At 35.9% G+C, this 24,474-nt stretch overlaps 1 protein-coding gene across 4 annotated transcripts in view; it reads right to left on the bottom strand.

Moving 5' to 3' along the window:
- The window catches only part of LOC123816719 (ABC-type organic anion transporter ABCA8-like), a 65,825-nt gene that overhangs the window by 6,766 nt on the left and 34,585 nt on the right, over positions 1-24,474 (bottom strand). For all 4 annotated transcript variants that reach the window (XM_045835873.1, XM_045835872.1, XM_045835871.1 and 1 more), the window contains 16 exons: positions 22,334-22,473; positions 20,854-20,973; positions 18,605-18,803; positions 17,154-17,320; positions 15,125-15,258; positions 14,493-14,630; positions 12,348-12,452; positions 9,012-9,185; positions 8,707-8,820; positions 6,958-7,077; positions 6,106-6,171; positions 5,557-5,648; positions 4,364-4,484; positions 3,189-3,306; positions 2,446-2,537; positions 352-512 (listed from right to left, as the gene is read on the bottom strand). In XM_045835873.1, the coding sequence (XP_045691829.1) occupies positions 352-512; positions 2,446-2,537; positions 3,189-3,306; positions 4,364-4,484; positions 5,557-5,648; positions 6,106-6,171; positions 6,958-7,077; positions 8,707-8,820; positions 9,012-9,185; positions 12,348-12,452; positions 14,493-14,630; positions 15,125-15,258; positions 17,154-17,320; positions 18,605-18,803; positions 20,854-20,973; positions 22,334-22,473 (2,061 nt within the window). The remainder of the gene's footprint in view (positions 1-351; positions 513-2,445; positions 2,538-3,188; positions 3,307-4,363; positions 4,485-5,556; positions 5,649-6,105; positions 6,172-6,957; positions 7,078-8,706; positions 8,821-9,011; positions 9,186-12,347; positions 12,453-14,492; positions 14,631-15,124; positions 15,259-17,153; positions 17,321-18,604; positions 18,804-20,853; positions 20,974-22,333; positions 22,474-24,474) is intronic.

Below are 24,474 nucleotides of genomic sequence, written 5' to 3'. Positions count from 1 at the left end.
TGGGCCATGTTAAAAATGACTGGTTTGATCCCACCCCCCAAATCAGTTTTTCTTAAAAAAAAAAAGAGTTTAAGCACATTTCATGATATCCAAATAGCTGTCTTATGATAGCTTATACTTAAATTTTAGTATTTTTGATAAACTTACCTATGAATACTTTTCCATATTTAATATGAGAAAATAACATAACACTTTGAAATCGGGGAAACCGGATGCTAATTGCAAATCTACCCAGTGTGGTCCGGGTCAGTGTTGACAGTGTCGGGCCAAGTCCTGAGTTTCCTGGAAGGTTGTCACTCCTGTCTCCCTGGACCCCTCAGGTAGAGAACAGGTGCATCTCCCCCCACGCACCGTGTGATGGCGACTTTGGCATCTGCCTTCTTGAGCCCTTTCACCGCAGCGAACACCTCCAGGTGTTGCCTCACTGTCAGGTTGGGCCACAGTGCATCCTCCTGAGGGCAGTACCCCAGGAAGTTGGGGGTGGCTCCTTCACTGCTGCCTTTTAGCAGCACCTGTGGAGAAAGGTTCACCCTCAGACTCTGACCTGCATTGCTTCTCTGAGTTTCCATGACACCTTTCTCCCTACAAACTGAGAAAATATAGAGAAATCCTCGGGTCTCACTGAGTTTAGTCACCTGCAGCCATTTTGCACTGGAGGGAGACTGTCGGCGTGCACATACGTGAAAACAAACATGTGCACAAACAAATCTAAGCTGAAAATCAAATATCTCACAATTGTGGTGCCTTGCCATCATGGCCAGCCATTCAAATCCAATTTTTAAATCGCACTCAGAAAAAAGTACGTCCATTTAATTACTTGCTATTGAGCTTCACTCCCTGCGGAGGTAGCAATTCCTGCACTGCCTGCTTTGGGTGCAGTGAGCAGTGGAAAGTCTAGGGTCTCAATTACTTGGCGTTTTCATTCTATTGAGCAGATCAGGCAGTAAATAAGAAATGAGTAAACAATACTGACAGATTGTAACTGGTGCAGAGATGGAATTATTCAGGAGGCCAGGGTGGACAGTAACAGGGGAAGTGACTTTGAGGAGGGTGATTGAAGAAAGCCTGTCTGCTGAGGGACTATTTCAGCAGAACGGTGACAGGGCACCTGCGGTGGAAAAGCCAGGAATTTGGGGCAGGGCAAAGCCCTGTGGAGGGATGATGCTCAATGTGTTCTTAGACCCTAGGCAAAGGTAGGGGACCTGGAGCAGAGTGGTCCAGAGGAGAAGAGAGAAACGTAACAATAGGGACGGAAATCAGCTCCTGACCAGCAAGGGACGTTTCCTTCCAGACACAGTGCCATGAGAGGCCATTGGGTATTTAAGCAGGACAGTGACACTGTTTATAAAGATGACACTGGCCCTGAATAAAGCTGATTTCATGACACCCAAACAGGTGTTGGCTTTATAATTAAGATCTCTCTTAACCTTTAAAAATGTTTCATTCTGATACATCACCGAATGGTTATCTCTTTTTTGCCCATGCCTTAGGAGAAGTAAAATACTGATTTAGGGTTCATGTGGTGATTGAATTAGAAGGTGGTCTCAACTGAACTAAAGAGTCCAGCTAGGGTCAGCTGAGCCACCAACGCCACTGAGAGGCCCCCTTCAGGAACACCTGCTCTCACCTAGGCTTCAGAGTGACTGGGCGTATGTTTTCTCCTTCCTCTGTACTGGGATACCTGTCAGCCATGTTCCTGGCGGTCTTTCCCCGTGTGGGCTTGACCACCATGCCCTTTCCCATGGTCTGGCTCCACAGCCTTCTGCCTTAAGATTCTGTTCTTCACCTCCCTTGGACGTACTTTCCAAGGGAGTTCTTAAGGTTATCTATCTTCTGCCATAGAATTTTGGGGAAAAAAGTTTATAACTCATGTTGTCTCTCTCTCTCTGATAAACTGAGCTGTTTTTCAGTTTGTCTGGCCTCCTTATGCAGTTGAATTGCATGTACAATTCTGTCGACTTCATATGCCTGCTATTTGGCTTGAAGGCATTCCTTGAAAACACTCCCCCAAAATAGTGGATTTGTACCAAAATATGTGTTCCAGTAACTAAGGACTATTTGAAAGACAATGGATATGATTGCTTAATAAAGATTGTTTAATAAAAAGTCATTTTTATTCATATTGGGAGACAGTGCTTATTGAAAGTGCAAATCCATGGGTTTGATGGTACTATAAATCAAATTTATATGAATTCTGAAATTCATTTCTGATCTGATACTGGATAGTCCCACTAAATGCCTTTGAAAGCATGAATAATTATCCCCTTTCAGTGATTAATTTTGGTGTGTATTATTAATGTGATAATTTATGATGTATTACTCTGCCACATTAATTACTTCATTCATCTGATGAGTAAATGGGATTTTACTGTGTATACTATTTTAACATCTTATAAACTTATTCTGAGCACCACTAGGTAACTATCCTCATCAAAATTCACCTACCTGTCCAGCAGTTGGTTTTGAGTCTCCAGTTATCATCCTAATGGATGTACTTTTACCAGCTCCATTGTGTCCTAGTAATCCTAAAACCTCACCTGAAAAAAAAATGGTTACGCTTAATATAGATTGATTTTAATAGTAAAATTAAGAATAAGACACAGTCTGAAGTTTCACTATGTGACAAGTGTTCTATGGGCTTTATACATAGCATTTCATTTAATTGTCACCATCCCCCTGAGAGGTAGTTACCATAATCCTTTCTTTCATATTTGGGGACAAAAGCTCAGAGGGATGAGGTTAGTTGCCCAAAGTCACACGAGGGGAAGTGATAATACCACTCTCGGGAGCTAGGTGTGTCAGACTCTGTCTCCTATGATCCCAAGAACTGTGCCATAATGTCACAAAGTGAGGTCATCTATCATCTGTGGGCACATCTGTTAGTTTTCTTGTGAAAAATAATGGACATTAGGCAATTCATTGTGTTCATTAAAGAGAAAAGTCATGGTTGCAATGGCTCATTTCAACAGAGTGCTTATGGTTTCCATGCAGATGTGACTAAGCCCCTCCCCACAGGCATGAGTTAATTAATTTCTTTAGAGATGAGCCATGGTGCAGGAGCTGTCAGGGCCACCTGCTGATGGTTCTGTGTATGAACCAAGAGGTGGTGTACAGAATGATTCACCTCAAGAAACATAAAGCTGTAAGAAGGGCCCTGAGCCCTGAGTGGAAGAGCCTCCATGCCCAACCTTTTCTAACACAGAAAGAGACATTTCTTGTGGCGATTTTCTTCTTCATCTTAGAAAAGCAGTGTTTCCTCTTCCCTACATACTCCTTGCGTAGACAGCTGGCAATAATGACTGGTTTCTGTAAATGACAGAAAATTGTGTCAGACCTTAATACTGTCTATTGACCTGGAAAAAGCTCTATCCTCCCAGCGGGCCGGCCCCTCCCTGTACAAGCCATGCATCAAAGAAGACTTCCTACTAGGTGACACGTTCATTAGCTATCCTCCTGTCTTAGCACTTCTTTATGGAGACAAGAGACTATCGGTTTTTTTTTCCTACAAACACATTTACTTGGGAACACATTAAGGGGCACACATTAAGTGGAACCTCGGTTCTCAAATTTAATTCGTTCTGGAAAATTGTTTGGAAAAGCAATTTGTTCAAAAACTGAATCTCCTTTGTTGTCTGAGAGACATGTGACTGATCACACAGGTATTGGCATGAAAGGCTTGTCAGGTCAAGGGTCAAGAATCAAGACCCAAAGTTTTGTTAGACCACCAAGGCATTTTTCCCTTGAGCAACTTTTTTGAGAACTGTTTGAGAACCAAGACGATTGAGAACTGAGGTTTGAATGTATTTTATGCAGCCAGCCCATCTTTCAGAAAATAAGCAAAGAGATTTGGAGAAGCACCAAATAACCCTCAAAGGACAAAACAGCATGCTGTGGACTGGACTTTGCCCTGAATTTTTGTACAGTGTAGTTTCTCCAAGTAGCAGTGGTTTATAGTACTTTGCTCAGTTTCTAAAATTCACAAGTTCTTTCTTGGCTTCTGTAATTTCAAATTGACTCCACTTTTTGTTTTTTATTCTAAGAAAGACAAAGCAAGTTAACATGACTTTTTTTTTTGATCCTTACCCAAGGATATGTTTATTGGGGGGAGAGAGAGAGAGAGAGAGAGAGAGAGAGAGAGAGAGATCAGTTGCTTCTTGTACATGCCCCGACCAGGGATCGAACTCTTAACCTTTTGTGTGGGATGACACTCCAACTAAGCCACCCATATGTAGATGTAAAAATAATTAATAGTTTATGATACTCATTTTTATAAATTAGAGAAAATCAAAATCATTTGAGAATTCAACTTTAACTGACAAACATATGTATTATTTAATAAAATAACTACTCTGCATGTTTTTACCTCATCAAAGTTTGTGGAATTCAAGGCATTTGTTGTTCTCACTCTTTCCATCTGCACATCTTCATCCTCTGCTCCTGAATCTTCTGGGTTTGGGCATACATTGCTGCTTCTTGGAGAAATTCTGGGAGTCAAAACCATACATTAATAACTGATTTTGGGTTTTTATCCTGTATCAAGAACACTGCATTCTCTAAATATTACTATATTTAATGACCAAAGCATCCTACATAGATTTCATTCTACTTCCCTATGGAAACATTATTTTTAGAAATATCAATAGGTAACTTAGTACCTGGTATATGACAAAAAAATTTTACTATCATAGCTTAATGAAATTTTTTTTCTGGGCAGCCTAGTTTTGACATCAGCATGCCAGCATTATTATTTTTTCATAGGGAGATAAGGTCAGAATATCTGATGTCAGGATATGCCCCCACCAAACAAAAAAATACAAGTTAGATGCTTTATCTCCTATTATGCTTAGCCATTTCTTTGGAATATATGCTAGATTCACTCTTCTCCATTCTTACTCTGTCTCTCATACTTAGAATATAATCTCATTCTATTCTCCCTTCAAACTAAGGTCCCACACTGATATTAGAAGATTTATCTAATGTGTTCTTTTATCTTGGAAGTCTCCCATCCAACTATCTGTGATAGTTAACAATAAAACAAATGTGGTATGGGAGACACAGAGGGAATAAGATGCTTATGGTTGTGTCCTTGAATGGTGCAAAAAAAGTCTCATGTTTTGAGTCCCATTGATAACTGAACCAGTCTATGGTCCACTGGTTGGACTTCTTACTACCACAGGAAAAGAGCACAGTTATTGCTGTCTTTGACTTATTGATCATTCTTCTCTTCCTTTCTGGACCAACAGAATTCCTTCAACTGCTGATCTATTCAAATTAACTGCTGTTTAAACTGAACTAGCCATAGGTAACCTTCTCTAGTGTTCCACTACACAGTGTCAGAGAGAGTCCTCAATCTTCAATGCCTCAGATCTGTTTGCTCCATTATTTATCATACTTGATTTAAGTACCTAGATCTCTATTATTTGTATTGACACATGGTTCCTACCCCAGTCTATTCTAGCACTTGGCACTTCTTTGTTAATGGGTTAATTTATACATGAAAAATATTTTAAAATATTGATCACTGAGATGAAAGAATCCAATTTAATTTTTCCCAACCTAAAGAAGGGATCCTTTCTCATTGATTTCTTTCCAAACTTCCATTCCAGACATCGAAGAATAAAAAGGAAGATGATAAAATGAAGCACAGGCTAGGAATAAAGAGACACACAATTAGAAACACTAAAAGAACATCATTTCACATTAGAAGTAGGAATAATGAATAATGAATTAGGAATAATTGGGCTTCTGCAAAGATGCATTTGGCAAAATCATTACCACTTTCCAATAATCTATTCATCAAATTGTGAAACTATCAAATTCACTCTCAGTGATGTTTACAGATACATAGGCAACAAATATAATTATGTGATATCATTACTTTAGTCATTTCCTCTAATAGTTGAACAGAGTTCTTAAAAATTGGGAAGCATATTACCTGATTAGTTGATCTTTACAAAAATGTTGTATTTTTTACACAATTCTATCTCTATGGGCTACAGATACCCATATATCCACCTTAATAAAAAGTTTTCCATGTTTACAGGAATTAAGATGGTATAGTTTAATAAAATACATGATAAATTTTAAAGAAGAATGTGTTCTTACAATTAGGACTACCAGAAAGGGCTGTATATTGTCTGAATCATCACGAAACATGGAAGACATTATAAACTGCAAAAAGAAAGATAACAGTTAGACAGAAAAAGTTTTGTTTTGTGAAGTTTAGCAATATAAATGTGAATTGGCCCATTGAACAGCCCCACTGGCATGTTCCCTGATTTCACCCAGAGTATTGACTAAGTTCCATTCCAAAATGTGTAGTAAGAGGCTGTCTTCCTTCCTACCAAGGTCTATGAGCCATTGTGCTTCAATTTGAAGCAGTAGAATATAGCAATTGTTCATCATCTGCTAAGAGAATCTTGGGGTCTATGCTAGCCTCTCCAAACACTGAAATAGGACTTATCTTCATCATACACACCTCCACACACCTTCCTGTGCCCACTGTGCCTTTCAGAAGGCCCCTTCTTTTCCTTTCCCATGGATACCTCTTCACTCACATACTGTACCTCCCTTCCATTTGTAGAAGTATGGGTATCAGTCAGCTAGGAAAAAAGAATTCTATTCATATTGAGAGCTTCTCTAGAATCCTGAAATCCCTAAGATTAGGAACATTTCATTTGCCTCCTTCTAGAGCTGAACATGCCCAGGAGTCTAGAAAGCCCAGAGTGTAAAGGCTGCTCTATTCTCACCATCCACTGTCCTTCATCCCCACCCATCAATTAGGGCCAACTCTTCAATTACAGTTCAGCTGGAGTATATTGTCTTATCTGGGAGAAATTCACTTGGAATCTATGAAGTAGAAATCTTCAAATGTCATGCACATTTAACATGCTGCAGAGTCCCAACCCAGAGCCCAGCTTTCCCCACTGGTTATGAGTTCCAGGTGGTGTTACTTACATGCCAAAATATGAATATACAGAGAAGTAGTGTGCTTTGTGGTACTAACAAGGCAATAATATACATTGTATGAGATCCCAATAAACTGATCATCGTTATAAACACACAGGCGTTGGTGATCTAAAGAAAATACAAACATGTATGTTAACCACTCTGAACTTCAATAGGTGCTTCATAGGGGCTCATCTTGGGTCCATTCCTAATCTACACTCCGTCCTCGAAAAACAAGCTGAAATCAGCATATCTCACTGACGCTTTCTTTTGGTGATTTAGCTGCATTCCTTTGGTCTAGAGTATCATGAATGAGACATCACTGGATAAATCTAGAATCTAATATATAGAGCATCTTATTATAGAAAAGGAGAAAAGCTGGTGTATATTGTTTTTGGAGATAAAATTCAGAATGGTAGCTAAACAATAATCATAGGCAAAAATTGAAATTAATATCCAATAGGAATAAAGCAACAATGAATGGGAACTTTTGTTAACTCAAGCAATTTAATTATCTCAAAGCATTTAATTATCTGGAGTGGCTTAGCAGAAGTATTAAAATACAAAATTCAGGGATAACAGAAAATTTTAAGTACATCTGATGTTCTCAGGCTTTTTCTTCTAAACTATTGCAATGCCTTCTTAAAAGTTTTGGCACTTCAAATTTCTGTCTGTTACAAACCATCACTTTTATGGCTTCCAGAATATTCTTCCTAAAAGTATGTCTTTGATCATATTTTTTTTCTGCACTATACACCACCCTGGCTTCTCACAGTCTGTGGAATAAATTCTTGAGCACATCGCTTAAGGCCTGTCATGGACCCAACCATTATGTTCACCATAACTAGGCGCATGCACAGGCTGCAGCTTGCTTTCTATGGATATTCATTGTCAGATTATTACCAGTAGCTAAGCCTTTCTCCTATCCTGGACCTTCTCCCCTTTGGGTTTCTGCCTATCCATTGTTTCCTGTTTGCATCATCATTCCTCTCCAGCTGTTGGAATTTTACTCTTCTTCAGGGTTCACTTCCTAAAGGAAATCTCTGCTCTTATTTTTATGAATGATTCTCTCCCATTTTCTGATTTAATAGACCTCTTTATTACTCAGTTGTATTAGACTTCTAATGATAGATGACCTCTCAATCATCTTTGCCTTATCTCTGTTTCAGTAAGTGGCTGTGCACTCATCTGTTTATCCTCTGAGCGCCCCCTCAGTGTTGAAACTATTTGTCTCTGTCTTAGTTTGTGACATATTGTTGGAAGCCACCAATAGGTTTGTTGAGTTAACAATTTACTTTTTGGCATCCCCAAATGACAGGAAATTAGAATAGATGCTCATGGATGACATATGTATTTTCCTCCTAATTTATATAAAGTAATCATTACTTTATGGAATTAATTCCTAGTAGAGAGTTAGAGAACTTGTTTCTAGTTTTAACTATGCTAGTAACTTGTGTAACTTCATGGAGATCTTTGGACTTACTTCTTTTTCAGTAAAAAGAAAATACAGATGGCTTCTAGGTTTCCTTTTATTAAATATTTTATAGTTAGAAAGAGTTTTGGCCACTTTTAAAGAAAGACAGGGTAGAAATAGGAAGAGAAAAAGATGCAGACTTTTGAAAATGATCCATATATAATGCAAACACAAAATATTTTACCCTATAATACTAATTTATCCTACCAAGGGTGAATTTTTAAAATATTAGCTCAGAATCCTATGTTAAACATATAAAATAAATGTCCAAAAAACATACTTACAATAAAGAAGCACAGAGACCAAATGCCACTGTTTTTTCTCCCCTTGCGACAGATGAATGAAATTATGTATGTAAAGAAGATAAGGGACATGGAATAACCAATAGCACTTGGGATCTGAAATGAACAGAAGTGTCATGTTCAGTGAAAGGCAAATGCCATCTAGGAGAACATTTTGGATTCAAAACATTGAACAGGGTTTTATAGTTATTAATAATTCCTGATGGTGAAAATGAAAACAGTTTGCATCTTTAAAGTTTCTAATTAAATTGTACAATGACATTTGTTCTATGAATATTGTAACTTACTTGTATAAAATTATTTAAACTGGAAAATATATGCTCTGGAGAGGTTAAAAGGGAATCCACTAAAAACATAAAGAGGAACATCAGCCAGTACAGTGGAATGTCAACCAGCGCTTGCCCAAGCCAGTAAGCTGAAGGGAAGAGCCCCGAAATCCGTAGCTGGGACCAAGCTCCGCTCTGAGTAGGAGACAGCAAAAAAATACAAATGACACTTAAATTTGAGGTTTAAGAAAAAGTGGATTATGTAAGAAATATTCAAACAAGACATCCATGTGTAATAATTCTACATCACATGTTATCTGGACCAAGGGATATGAATTGTTCCCAACGTAAGTGGTCAGTTTGCTGCTTTAATGAACAACATTGATGTTCATCAGACCCCTGATAGAACACATGGGAAAGAAGATCTCAGAATAGTCAAGGCATCAACCCTCAGGTAAACAACATGGTGATTAATGACTTATGGGCCAGGGTGGGATAGTTTATTTAAGCAGCTTTTTATCAGGGATGCATCTTTGACTCAGTATGAACTATGCTCTTGCTGTCTTTTTTCCTGGTACTGCATTTAAATATATACTTATAGATATGCTTTTAAATATATATACATTTGCTTTATTCTTTTAATCTAAGTAAATGACATATTAGGGTAGTTTTGCCATAGCACACATTCAAATATTAATTGCCCATCCAAATATTTGTGTATGTGTACATAAATATAAATTCCTTCACAAATATAAAGGTATTTTATATTCCTTGTATTCCTTTTGTATTTATTCTCTGAATAAACTACTAAGTTACATATTTTAAAAACAGCTTCTGTGGTGATGTGGTTTGGAGCACAAATTACACTTTAAACCTAGTAATTTTGAACATTTTCTTCTTTTAAAGGTATTTACATTCATTCATTGATGGTCACTGGTTAGCTAAATAACGTTCCTGTCTGAGACATAATTTGACCTAAGGGTTCATATCAAAATTCCCACACAGATCCACTCAGGTAGTACAACTGAAAAGGATTTGGGGAATCTATTCAGTATGTGGGTGAAGCTCTGAGAGAAATGAAGGATGTTTTCAGATGACCGACAAGATAATGCATCATTGCAAGATAGATGCATTGTGCTGACATTTTTGGGGACAGAAAATAGGAAGTGGAACACATTTAAGAATGTCATACATTTAGTTTGGAAAGGTGAAGTCTGAGAGTCAGTGAGGTCTCCAACAGAAAAGCTGAGAAAGGAGCCTGGATCAGCATTGAAGGTGAAATCACAAATTAGAGGTCTGAGCTAGAGTCCAATCCATGAGTGACCAGGTAGTAGAGGGAATTTGAAGCCCTAGTGTTAGATGAGCTTGCTGGGGAGAAAATGACATTTAACATGAGAGTCAAGAAGTTGAGACCTGAGGATTTCCAAAATTTAGAGATGAGATAGAAAAATGAGAAACTTTGAAGGAGGGAGGGGGGAGGGGGAGGGGGGGAGAGAGAGAGACAGAAACAGAGAGAGACAGAGAGACAGAGAGACTGCAATGTTAGGAGAGACACGGTGAAGGCAGGACATCACACAGCCTGCAGAAAGAAAGCATTTCTGTTTTCCATGGGTGATGCTTCAAGTTGGGAGTATGTTAATGCTAAAATGACTGATCGTTCCATCAGGCCAGCATATGGCCTTTCCCTAGATTCCTGGAGATTCTACACAAGAAAGGGAACATTACATGGATAATACTCTTTCCTTGGACAACAGAATTATTTTGGACAGGAAGTGACACTGATGGAGATGGTAGTAAATAAACAGATGCTTGTGCAAGGTTTCATGGATTTTGCCTAATAAAATTACACAAATGGAGCTATTAAAGGATATCCTATTAAAATGTGTAAGTAAAGCTAATAATGCAGGTTGGCCTGTATGGATTAGTCATATAAGCTTGCCACCCTGTGATTACTACTCAAAATTTGTCTCCACTTCAGAACTACTGAATCAGAATCTTCATTTTACCAAGATGCTCTAGTAGTATAATTTATAGATGCATTAAAGGGTCATTTGGATTCATGAAAGAGTGTAAAAGGAAATTTATAAGTAGATTGTCAATTAAACATTGGGATTTTCTTTTTGTTTTTCTGAGTTCTCAACATTTTCAAAAGATCATTTCCTTTTATTTCAATAATTTCATTGTTATTAACTTTTTTAAAATGTAATTTTTGAACAGTAAAAAGTACCCATATGAAGTACACAGTTGTGTGAAGTTTGATGAATGTATATGTTACTATATTGCAATCATAATCAAAGGATAGAATATTTCTATTCCTCCCTCCCACCAAACTCCGCATGCTTCTTTGCGGTCAGTAGCCTTCCTTGCTGTTACAAGAAACCACTGGCCTGCTCTCTGACATTAATGATTATTTTACCTTTCTGAGTACTTCATATAAATGAAAAAATTTAGTGTTTACTTTTTTGTGTCTCAATTCTGCTGGTAAATTTATGAGTTGCCCCTTCTTTTGTATGGCTGAGTGTAGTCCATTGTATGATTATACCACAGCTTATCAGTTCACAGCTTGATGGACGTTTGGGTTGTTCAGGTTGTTAAGAATTCTTTATGTTGTTGATGTTAATCTTTTATTTGCATAAGTATTGTGAATATTTTTCTCCGAGTCCACAGCTTTTTATTTTCTTAATGGTGTTTTACAAAGAACAAAAGGTTTTAACTTGGAAGAAGTACAAGGTATCATATTCTTGTGTGGTGTATGCTTCCTTTGTCCCAGCTAAGAAATATTTGCCCACTATCAGACAGACCAATGATTCATTTCAAAATAATTTTGTGTATGATAGGAGGTGCATATTGAGAACATTTTTTTTCATAACACTATCAGGTTGCTTCCATACAATTTGCTAAAAAGACTAACCTTACCTCATTTGAATTCCCTGACAATTTTTATTGGAAATCAATAGGTTATATATGGATAGGTTTATATCTGAAATGTTGATTTCATTTTACATATTTATATGATTATCCTTAATTAATACAACACATTCTTAGTACAACAACTAGAGTAAGCCTTGAAGTCAGAAGCATACATATTCCAAGTTTGTATGGAATAACTTTTTCAAAGTTATTTTATTTTCAGTTCTTTTCAAGCTTACACAAATTTTATAATGATTCTGTATAGCTTACTTATCTACACATTTATGTTTCCACTCATAAAACTTCCCTTTATTTTTACAGCTGAGGATTTATGTCTGAATTGGCTGCTCAATTAAACATTTATAAATAGCCTCTTGAAACTGTAATTATATTACATTCAACATGTAATCATACAAAGTAAGGAAAGGTACAGTTGCTCATTGTTACCTTATAATCATCAATGCTACTCATGGCAATATAAGGAGCACAACAGGATGACAAAAGCAACCAGAACACAGAAGGTATCAGGAATCCCAAAGAACTCTGCATTTCCTTTTGAAAAGACAAAGAATATAATGAGCTGAATGAACAAATTCAAAATTCATTTTCTGGAATGCATTTTTAAAAATATTAAACAGATTATGTACAACCCTGCCTTATGCCCCTTTTGTTACCAAAATCTTTCACTATCCAATCAGTTGTGAAGCTTGAGTTTTGGCATGATTCCCATATTTATGGATAAAGAAAGTAATTCAAAGAAGGTGCATGAATTGCTAATATTACAGAGTTGGAAAGCAATGAGAGTAAGATCTTTTGTTTTCTTACTTTATGCTTTTAAATGGAGTCTGATGCTAAGTAATAAACTGATAATTCACAGTTGAAACATTCAATTTTCAAACTGATCTTTATAATTGTTTTAAATGTAATAGCTTGACTCAAAAGTCATATCGCACGTTTGATGGACACAAGGATAGTAAGTTATCTTTTAGGCACACGGTGAGACAAGGTAGGTATTGGTTGAGGATTCAAAAGCAGAGATGAGGTACTAGAAGGGAAGTAAAATCTTCAGGGAAAATTTACGTCCTTGGTTACACATATAGCTGCTCCTGTTTACAACCATCTTTAAAGACAGAATATTTACAAACCTTCTTGGAAACAGTCCTCATTGTTTCATGATTCACAGAGTGGAGTCTGAGCAAGCACATTACTGAAAAAAAAACGTCATAACCAGAGTCGTCTTTAGCCTGGACACCAGAGACACACTTGCTATGCATGGAAAGGTGGGATTTAAATTTATTGTCAGAATCTTTCCAGAACACCTGCATTCTGGGTGGGTTTAATACTCTGCAGCAAATCCATTGCCTTTGGGCAGGACAGAAGCAAGGTCTGAAATTACTGGTGCAATGAGTAGGCAAATTTGAATAGAGTATAAAATGAATTGCCAGAGATGCTGGGCACATACATATATGGTTAACTGAGCTGGTTGATGTCGTCACGCTCACCCTAGCTAAACAGGACATTTTTACAGATGAACACCCAAGGCTACATATCAGTTATTATATCCTCCCTCAGAAATCGGAACATTGAAAATACTTTCATAGTTATATAGGAGGGGGACTAAATAAAACACACTATATATTCTAAAATTAATTAATGTTTGATGGATGACTGAAGGTTTTTGCTCTCATGATTACGTTTCTTACATACCCTCACTGAAAGGAAGGATTTCCTGAACACACAGGGAGAGATGTGAGGAAATAACTCAAGGTCTTTCTGGAGCATGTGAATATAATGGTGGATAGATCCATGGTCCATTTTATCTACATATGGGTAGATGGTTGTTAGCCATAGACATTATCGTAGAACCTTATAGTTGAGTGGGAAATGGATAATTTTCTGATCTCTGGTATTGATTTATGTATTTAACAAATCAGGAATTCAGGGCTTTTCATGTTCCAGTCTCTATCCTATGCACAGGGTATTATATGTGTTAAAAATACATGCCAACAGAATGCTTTAGAAGGAAGAACTATATTTAGTGAATAATCAAAAAAGAATAATTGCAAAGTCTGATAGGTATTCTGGTTTCCAAACCTAAAGGGCTCTGCACATTCCAATCACCTGGGCTTTTTTCAGAAACAGGAATTTTTTTTTTACCTTTATGAAAAAGCTGCTTTGGTCTAGAGTGGGCCTTAGGAATGAATACCTTTGACAAAGACCTGGGGTCATTTTAAGGTAACCAGTCTTCAATTCTAGCCTGAATTTGTTCTATTTTTTTCTTTTGTAGCATTTATAAAAGTAATAATAAGGCTTCTATTTTTTCTCTCTTTCCTTTCTCTCATTATTTTTGTAGTCACAGTGCTGCATGATTTCACTTTAATTTCCTCATATCCTCTTTAAAATTATATTTTGTTGGTTCTATTTTGCATTAAAAAAAGAGAAGCTCTGAAAATCACATTGATTTCCCAAAGCTTGAATCCAAATGCTAATTTACCATGCAGTAGTTTACTCAAGGAGAATCAAATTCCAGCACTTAAAAGCATGATCTGGGAGATTCTTGATAGAGGAGAGTCGCTCAGATTATATACTTACTGCTCCAAATGTAGTTCTGTCAGTTTGGATGAGTGCTGATGGCTTAACCATTTTAAGTAGCCCGTTACTAACAATATGCATAAGAACTGGGAAGCAATTCAGTCTTTTGACATTGCAAGCTAGTGAAAATCTGTAATTCTAAAATATAGAAAGCAAGGTTATAAATTCTCAGAAATCTTCATGTTTCTTCTAAAGAGGTCAAAATTCAATATTTTATTTTTAAAAGTCAAGTTTTTAAATAGTGTTAAATAATCAGAACAAAAACAAACACTGTGTAAATAAACCAAAACATATGCATATAGGCTGTATATGATTTTCAGGACACCAGGTATCTGCCTTATGGCTAGAATAAAATATTATTATTGTTTAAGAATAAAGCAGATGTTTCAGAACATATGTACTTGGCAGTGTGTATTGTATAGTATTTATTTTGCTAATGTACACAGTTTGTGTCAGTAGACAGTGCTTGGTATATGAATTATTTATTGTATTAATGACTACAATTAACTAAGTAATAAATGAAAGCAATATTTGTTTTTCATTGTGTTTCCTAAGTTAAAGGCCTGAGCCTATTGATAGTTTATTAGCTTTGCACACCTTGAGAAAAAATTACTAAGTAAAGACCAGCATACCTTTTCATGACCAGACACTATGATGGCTCCATTATAAGATGGATCATCTAGGCCATTTTCAGTTCCAGATACATCCACTTTCAGAGCTATGTTCTGATGCTCCACAGAATGTATAAAGTCATCAATGTTTGCTCCTAAATGGCAGTAAAATATATTAGGTATCACAGAAACTAAGAAAACCAATGTCAACTTCTGCAGTGAAATTAAAATTAATGACCTAATGGAATGCTTACTGGAATATGGACTGTGAGGACATTTTTCCACATGATATCATGCCTGCTACTGTGAATTTAAAAATTTACTCACTTCTTAAGGACTTTACTTTATGTTTGTTTGCTTATGATTACTGCCATATGGTGGATTTGGAATAGATTTTTTTTCTGGAGTATTTCAGTGAGTGGCCATACCAATAATCTTTTCATGACACAGATAATTTCCACTAATTAACCACAAATTTGTTAAACCTCTTTTCACTATTGTGAGATTATTCATTGATTTTCAAAATATTTCCCAATACAGGAAGACAACTTGTTGAATGGCCATTTTAAACAGCAAAATCACCAAGAAAAAGCACCAAAATATGGAAAATGTGGCATTAAACAGATTACAGAAAGGACATTTATTTACAGTGTTAGATATTTGTTAACAGTATTAGAGCTGGAATAGAGGGCAGGGTAACTAACACCTTGTCTAGCCTCAGCTAGAAGTGTGTGTATCAGGTGACACGATATTTTTACATCTCTGAGCACATCTGTGAATGGCCGCTAACATGCCATGGGTATTGGATTTTGAGTCCAGAAATAAATTTTAGTGAGTAGACAAGTTTGTAAAGTATATAATTGGTAAATAATGAGGACCTGTTGTATCTAATAAGAGACTCATGTCTAGAATATATAAAGAACTCTTAGGACTCAATAAAAAACACATAAGCCATTTTTAAAATGGGAATACAAGACATTTCCCCCTAAAAATATTCAACTGGTCAGAAAACACATGAAAGGTGCTCCGCATCATTAGTCACTAGGAAAATGCAAATCAAACCACAAGATACGATTTGACACACACGAGGATGGGTCTGATAAATAACAAGTGTTGGCAAAAAATGTGTAGGTATTAAAATGCTCACAAAATGCTAGTGTAAATGTAAATTGGCACAGTCACTTTAAAAACAGTTTGGCAGTTCCTCAAAAAATTAAACATAATCACCAAGTAACATAATATTTCTGCTCTTAGGTTTAGATCCCAAATAATTGACAACCCCCCCCTCACACTCATTAAAAACCAGTACCTGGATGTTTGTAGCAGTATTATTCATAATAGCCAATTGTTGAAAAAAGTCCCAAATATCTACCCTCTGATGCATGTGGTATATCTATTTGATAGAATATTATTCAATAATTAAAAAATGAAGCACTGACACATGCTACAACATAGGTGAGCCATGAAAACATCATGCTAAGTGAAAGAAGCCAGACAGAAGAGATCATGTATTGTATAAATCTACTCATGTGATGTGTCCAGAGTAGCAAATCCATAGAAATAGAAAATAAAGTTGTGATTGATCAGAGCTGGTGGGGCAGAGTGAATGGGAATAATTATTAATGAGTATGGGATTTATTTTTGAGATGAAAATACTCTGAAATGAATTATAGTGATTACACAATTGTGTGAACACACTAACAACCATTGGATTGTACATGTTAAATGAATAAATATGGTATTTGAATTCTATCTCAAGCTGTTAAAATGTTTTTTGGGCGTACAAAGTCTTTTACTTTGCAAAATGCCATCCTATAATTTATTTCTCCTTGGCAAATACTTTTTAAAATTTTTATTTATTTTTGTGGCAAGTACTTTCTTAATTTCTGCTCCATTTTGGGCTTGTACTTTTATCATCTCCCAGCCTCAAAAATTGTTTTGAACATATGCTGAAGAAGTAAAAATTTCATTTTTTTCTCTTGTGTTTGTTTTCTAAGTAATACTCTAAACAGTGAATGTTTGGGAAATGCAGCATTCACCATATTATTACCTGTTTTATTGATGATTAATAATTGAGTGAGAGGATCATGTGGTTGTTGTCCAGGAGCAAGGAAGTATAAATGAGGAGTAAGTTCCCAAGTATAACTGCTTTCATATAATTCAGAGACGATGAACTCCCAAAGAAGAGGTATAATTCCAATTCCTAGAATCGATAGCCTACACAGAAGAAAAGTGCCAATGTGAATAAATGCACAATCATTTCCCAACCTTTTAAAACTATCTAGGCAGATTATAATTTAATGAGATCAAGAAATCATGGAAATTAAACATATAGCTCTCTGACTCATTTATGGAGTATTTTGTTCTTTTTTTTACCTCTAAATTAGACATGATAAAATATAGATATATCTTTTTGTTAATTTCTTGTTCCTCTCTGGCCATTAGCACAATTTCATGGGATATGTGTCCTTTAACTCTATGTTCAGATTCTGCCTCCTCCTGGAGTTTCAGTATGGTATTAATTCATCAACACTTCATACTCAACTCCCTTCATGTTCAATCCTCTTCACATAGTCCCTATTTCTCTGAGTGATGACTGCATGATTTCTTGAGTCTCCAGGCTTGAATTTTCAATTATTTTTTTCTCTTTATTTTCCTGTGTTCTCCATATAAGTTGAAAATTTTTATTACGCTTTCATTATATCTTATTTTGGAATCTTTCTCCATTCCTAATTTCTAATTTTACAATATTACATCTTGCGTCAATTCTTGCTAATTGGCTGGCATCTCTCAAGACACTTCTGCAATGTTGCCAGATTAATCGTAAAGATTCTTCTTAAATTATGCTAACCTCCTTGTCAAAGATTCTCAGTGAATTCTCATTACTTATTTATTTAGCAAGGATTTATTGAGATTCTATGATGTACCAAGTTTCCTATTTCTTTGATGCTTAATGAATGTATTCATAGACAAGGCACTGACGGACAGCCAGAGTTCTGTGGACACCAAGGTGCTAATGAGAAGTGCTATCATTCTTAGGAGCAGAAACTGTGCCCATTATGCAGGCAGCAGGTATGGAGAGTGAGCTATCGGCACTTAAGAGGGCTGGAGGGAAGCCATGACATCTAGGTTAAAGCAAGTAGGATATAATGGGAGAGTCAGGACTTCCCAGGAAGAGTCAGTGGCATGACTAGACAATTGGCATATGAATACTGGGAAAAAAGATCTATATTCCAATGTGTCCCTCACCTGCCATGGAAAATCTAAAGGAGAGCCAATATTACATTACCTTAACTTTCCCCCTAAAATTGGCCCTGAGATGTTATACATTCTGCCTGCTACTCTGCTAGTAGATAAAAACAAGGACCATGAACTAGATTATTATTCTTTATCTAGTTTTGTAGATGCAGAAATTTATTTTCATTTGTTTTCTCTTGTTTTTAGACCTTAATTTCTTTTAATGCATTGATTGAACAAAATCTATGGCACTCTGATACTCACAGTGTTAAAAGGGCTTTTCTTTCATGCTTTAGCTTTAAGAAGCGGACCCTTGCGATTGCAAGGATTTGCTGTCCCCACAGAGCCATGCCACCTACTGTATCTTTCATCTCACTAAGTGAAGAGAGAACATGTTCCATGTCAACAAGTCTTTCTGTGTCTCCAGCTCCTTCTGCCTGTACTTCTCCCAAAGGGGCAATATCTACAAAACACAAAATAAGTAATGTATAAAACCCCATTTCAGATTGAGCTTACTATAGGCATTTGTTTTACCAAACACATCACAGGTAATGTCTTCCACATAACTGTAGGCATTGTTTGGTATTATTGGCTGTTGCCACGAATTGGGTAAACAGTGGAAAGCTTCATTTCTTGAACAAAAGGATTAGAAAGGTCTTAGATAATTTAGATACAGATAATACATTAAAGAGGTTAAGATAAGGATGCAAATAAGATAAGTATCATCATAGTGCCTAGGTGTGGCTTGGAAACTTGTCAATGAAAACAATTATCTTAGGTATTCATCTGGAGAAACAAGCAAACTGGGGGTTAACTATAAAATAAACTAGAGCAATAACCACATTAAAAATAAATGGACTAAACAAACCATTATAAGAAACATTGTAAATGTAATAAAAAGCAAAATTCGATGATATGTTGGATTTAAGTAAAATGCACAAAGAAGTTGATTTTAAATGGAAAGTACAAGTGGGTTGAAAAAATTGTTTAAAGAGGCAAACACAAATTGCATTAAAATTAAAGCAGTTGCATTAATACTAGACAGACTGGGCTTCAGGATAACTGCCATTACTAGAGTTTAAAAGGGACCTTTCATAATGATAATGAAGGCAATTAATCAAGAAGACATGCTAATCTTAAATGCATATGTGCTTAATAACATTGAAAGTACATGGAGTAAAAATTCACCTAACTGAAGGGAGAAGAAGACAAAAATAGACACATCTAGAATTATAGCTGGAGATTTTACCACCCCTCACTTGTAAATGATAGAAAATATAGGCAATAAAAAAATCAGTAAGGACATAGAATATTCAAATAACATTATCATCCAATTAAACCTAATTGATAATTTATACAACATGCCTTACAACTGAAGTTCTATAACTATGTATATTCACAGCACAATGTCACCAAATTGATCAAACTGAAAATGACCACACTGAGCAGCCCTGCCAGAGGGTATACATTCGTATAAACACACACACACACGTGTTTATATGTATGTATGCATTAATGTTTTTAAATAGAAAAAAATATTCACCAAAAGTAGATGAAATACTGATTTAACAACACACTTGTGAATCTTTAAGTATGACAATAGTGTTTCACTAAATAGGGCATGCCAATAGAGATGTAAAGATGATTGAAAATAACCAAATACAAATTTCGTATTTGAAAAGTATAATAACTAAAAAAAATGTTGAAAAATAAAAGCTCAACAGATTTCATCTGGTGGAAGAGATGATTAATAAACATGACAAAAGATGAATTGAGATTATTAAGTCTAAGGAACAGAAAGAAAAAGAATGGAGAAAAGTGAAATTTCAAAGAAATATGAGACACTATCAAGCGTACTAACATACACTACCGCATACAATGATGGGAGTTCCAGAAGGACAGTGGAGAGAGAAATGGGCAGCAAGCATATTTCAAGAAATAGTGTCTAAAATCTTCCAAATGTGATGAAAAACTAATCTATACATATAGGGAGCTTAACAAACACCACATAGGATAAATTCAAGGGTGTCTACCACTGAGGACATCGTTGTTGAATTGTCAAAGTCAGAGACAGAAAGAGAATCTTGAAAGCAGAGGAGAAAAACAAGTAACCATACAAAGAAATCCTTGATAAGATGTAGGGCTGACTTTTCATCAGAAACCATGGAGACCAGCAGGCAGTGTGATGACACATTGAAAGTGCTCAGAGAGGGCGATTTAGAGTGTTTTATCTGAAATTGCCCCTGGAAAATGGGATATGATGAAAGTTATGGGCCTTGGGTAGAAGAAAATGGGCCATTTTTAATATGAAGGCAGTTGGCAGTGGAGGTAACAAATGTGACAGGGATGCATTTCACCTTAATAAATTCTTGTCTAAGAATGGCCTTAATTGTGGAACCCAACACTTACAAAGTGTCTTACATCATGTCTTTGGAATGGTCTCTTTTAGAAGTATATACTGCACTCGATGTTATGAACATATTTACATGATACTTTTCATACATTTCAGTTACCTGGTTCGTCAATAGTTGATTCTCCTTCTAGTTTCAGGAACACCTCATTCAAAGTTGTCATAGAAACACCATAAGTCTCAATTCCCAGGTCAGAATGGAGATCAAGATTCTCATAAAGTTCTAAAATCACATACACAGTAGCAAATCAAAACAACAAAAATCACAAGTGAACTGAGGACAACTTTTCAAACTCAAAAGCATAAAAAATATATGAAATTACACTTGTCAGACACTTTAAAAACTAACATTTTATGATAACATTTTCAAATCTATATTACTCTTCTGGTATTGTGTTACATACAGCCCATACATTAACTTCTTTTGATCAAACATTAATTCATATTTATTTATATTTCTATTAAAATTTCATTTTAGGTTTTTTATGACTTGCTTTTAAAATTTAATTAATAGTGGAACTTCAGATTTTTCAACTCCAAGCCTAATTAATTGAAGAGTCTTTTTCAGAGAGCAGATACAAAAGGGAGCCAACAAAGGGATAGAACTAATTTTGTGAGAATTAGTTGGATTGTGTAGAGTCTTCTTCAGTTCAGAAAATATCTGTCAAAGGAAGTACATGGGATATAAATAATTTTTAAAAACTTCTGCTTTTGACTATAGAAGAAAAATTCACAGGATCTCATAGACAGAGAATGAGGAAGTGACTCAGAATTTTCTTGGAAAAGTAAGAAATTGTAATAGCATTCTCTCTAGCAACTCTGTATCCATTTGTTCTTTAGTTCATTCACCAATGATAATTTTGCATCCATCATGGTTCTTAAAACAAGAACCAATGTCCCTGTCTGCATGAACTTGAATTCTAATTTTTAATTAAATGAAGTTTAAATAAAAGTCTAATTTAAAATCCTGGTGTAATCACAGAACTCCTGTGGCTTCAACCATGAGCTTATCCCTGGGCAAAAGGCTATGTTAGAAAGCTTTTTTAAGTTAAATTTATTGGGGTGACATTGGTTTATAAAATTAGACAGGTTTCAAGTGCACAGTTCTATGATACATCATCAGTGTATTACATTGTGTGCCAACCACCCACAGTGAAATCTATTTAAAACTTTGTCTTGATTAGTGTCATATACAGAAACATGGAGAAGTAAGATTTAACTGCTAATTAAGTATTATGCATCACTCTTCCATTTCCCTAAAATTGCACAAACTTCCTCTCCGTGCTAACTATTATTAGTTTTCAACCACTTTTGTTTATGAATGATTATGAATGCTAGCATATTCTGCTGTACAGTATAAAGGGAATGAAGACCTGAAAAAGCACCTTGAAATGCCCAGGCCTAATGCAACCATTGGAATATAATATTTCCTGTAGTAGGTAAAATAATCTAGTTATTGTACATCATGTTTTAAAAAACTGAACACACTGTAAATCTTCAGTAAATGTTAGTTATAATAATTATCACTGATATTATTATGAATAATATTATATATTTCATTTCATGATGCTCATGTACATTACCTGGAAATTTATTTGTTCTTTCCAAGGGCAATGTATAGACAAGTTTTCCTTCACTTGCTGCTGATAATTTGGCATCAGGTATGTGCTGGATAACAAGGGATGTTATTTTTTCTTGAACACACATTTCATTCAACTGCAAACTTAGGTTAAAAAAATATATATGTTACTTGACATCATCTTCACTCACATGAAGAAAATTATTAGTTTCTATGAGACAAAGAAAACTCAAATAAAATCTAATGCAAGAAGTAGGTCATCCAAACAAGAAAAATGAAGATGAAACAATCAGATTATATACATGTGATGGGGGAAATCAAAGAATTATGGGTCAGGTTATTCAGAAATGACACTCAGAGTAGGTCAATATTGACTGAGGTCATTCAGGGCAGAATAGTTACTGAGATACCAGGGACACAACACAGCCAAGTCAGCACACTACAAGATGGAAAATGTTCAGGATTTTTCAAAGGGAGTTTAAGTTGGCTAAACAGGATTGTTGGACTGGGCAAGAACAAGGGGCTTTTGATAGGTAGGGCTAGGCACAAAACAGGTTCAGTTCAATTTGATTATCCAGTGCAAATCTGTGAAGTTCTTAGCATGTGAGAGAAAAGATCCTAAAAGCTGAGGGTACAATGGTGAATAAAACAGCATTGTTCTCATTATCCTGCTCTTGTAGAGTTTAATTTCTAATGGGAGTGACAGAAAGAAAAGAAGTAAACCAGTGGATAAGTAAAATAATTACCAACAGTGACTAAGTGTTATAAAGGGAACAGGGTTATAGGCAGAAAAAAAATATGGGTAAATGTGGGCTTGGGTTGGTGGGATAACTAATTTTTCGCTTTAGTGCTAACTTTAGAGCTTTGATTAAGAACCAAGCGTCATTGAAAAAGTCAGTCTACCCATTTAAAAACACCAGGGTAAAACCCTGGCCAGCTGGTTCAGTTTGTTGGAGCATCATCCCAACTACGGTAAGGTTGCAGGTTTGATTCCCAGTCAGGGCATGTACCTAGGTTGTGAGTTTGATCCCTAGTTGGGGTGTATACAGGAGGTAAACAATCGATCTTTCTATCTCACATGAATGTTTTTCTCTCTCTCCTCCTTCCTCTCTCTCTAAAAAATCAACAAACAAAGCCCTGGCTGGTGTAGCTCAGTGGATTGAGCGCGGGCTGCGAACCAAAGCATTGCAGGTTCAATTCCTGGGCACATGCCTGGGTTGCAGGCCACAGCCCCCAGCAACCGCACATTGATGTTTCTCTCTCCCTTTTTATTTCTCCCTCCCTTCCCTCTCTAAAAATAAATAAATAAAATCTTAAAAAAAATCAACAAACATATCTTCCAGTGAGAATTAAAGAAAAATACCAATGTAGAAAAACAAAAAAAAATTAATCAAAGTTATAAAGTATACAGTAGATGAAATAAAGGCAGTAACAACTTTGAAACTTGGTTTTGCAATTTGAAATGTGTTATTTAACCTATTTGAACAGTTTCCTCATTAGTAAAAAGAAATAATGATAGCTAACATCTAGGGTTGTTCTAAGAAGTGGATATTAGTGATGTTTGCACTTAAGACTTTCAAAATTGTAGCTATTTTATTTGATCAAATGCTTTAGTCAAAATTATTCTATTTACTCATAAGCTATTATAAACATATAAGAACAATGGCCATTTGTAGAAGCAGTGAAATCCATTGATGGAATGAAACAAAAAATATTACAGTTGTTCTCCATGATGATGTTGTCAATTCACGAAATATTTCCTGGCTGTTTAGAAGAACTTGTGCTGGGCACTAGAGAGGACTACATGAACAGTATGAGTTTATAGCTCAGAAGAGGGGGTCAGCAAACTTTTTCTCTAAATAGCTAGGTAGTAGGTATTTTAGACTTTGCAGGCCAGTGGATCTCTATTGCAACTACTCATCACTGCCCTGGTTAACCTGGAAGCAGCCCTGCCCAGTATCTAAACAAGAAGGCATGGCTGTGCTCTAAACTTCATTCACAAAAACAGGAAGTAGTCTGGATTTGGCTCATGGGCCATAGTTTGCTGATCCAAATTTAGAAGAAGAAATAAGGCAATTATACAAATTATTGTCCAGGAGACTCATGACTTGGTCAGAGATCCCAGCCAGCATTTTTTAGTTTGAG

Source organism: Phyllostomus hastatus, unplaced genomic scaffold (genome assembly GCF_019186645.2).
Source record: "Phyllostomus hastatus isolate PE091 unplaced genomic scaffold, TTU_PhHast_1.1 phas_contig_210, whole genome shotgun sequence".
Classification (NCBI taxonomy): domain Eukaryota; kingdom Metazoa; phylum Chordata; class Mammalia; order Chiroptera; family Phyllostomidae; genus Phyllostomus; species Phyllostomus hastatus.
This window is presented reverse-complemented; position numbering and strand designations above follow the sequence as displayed.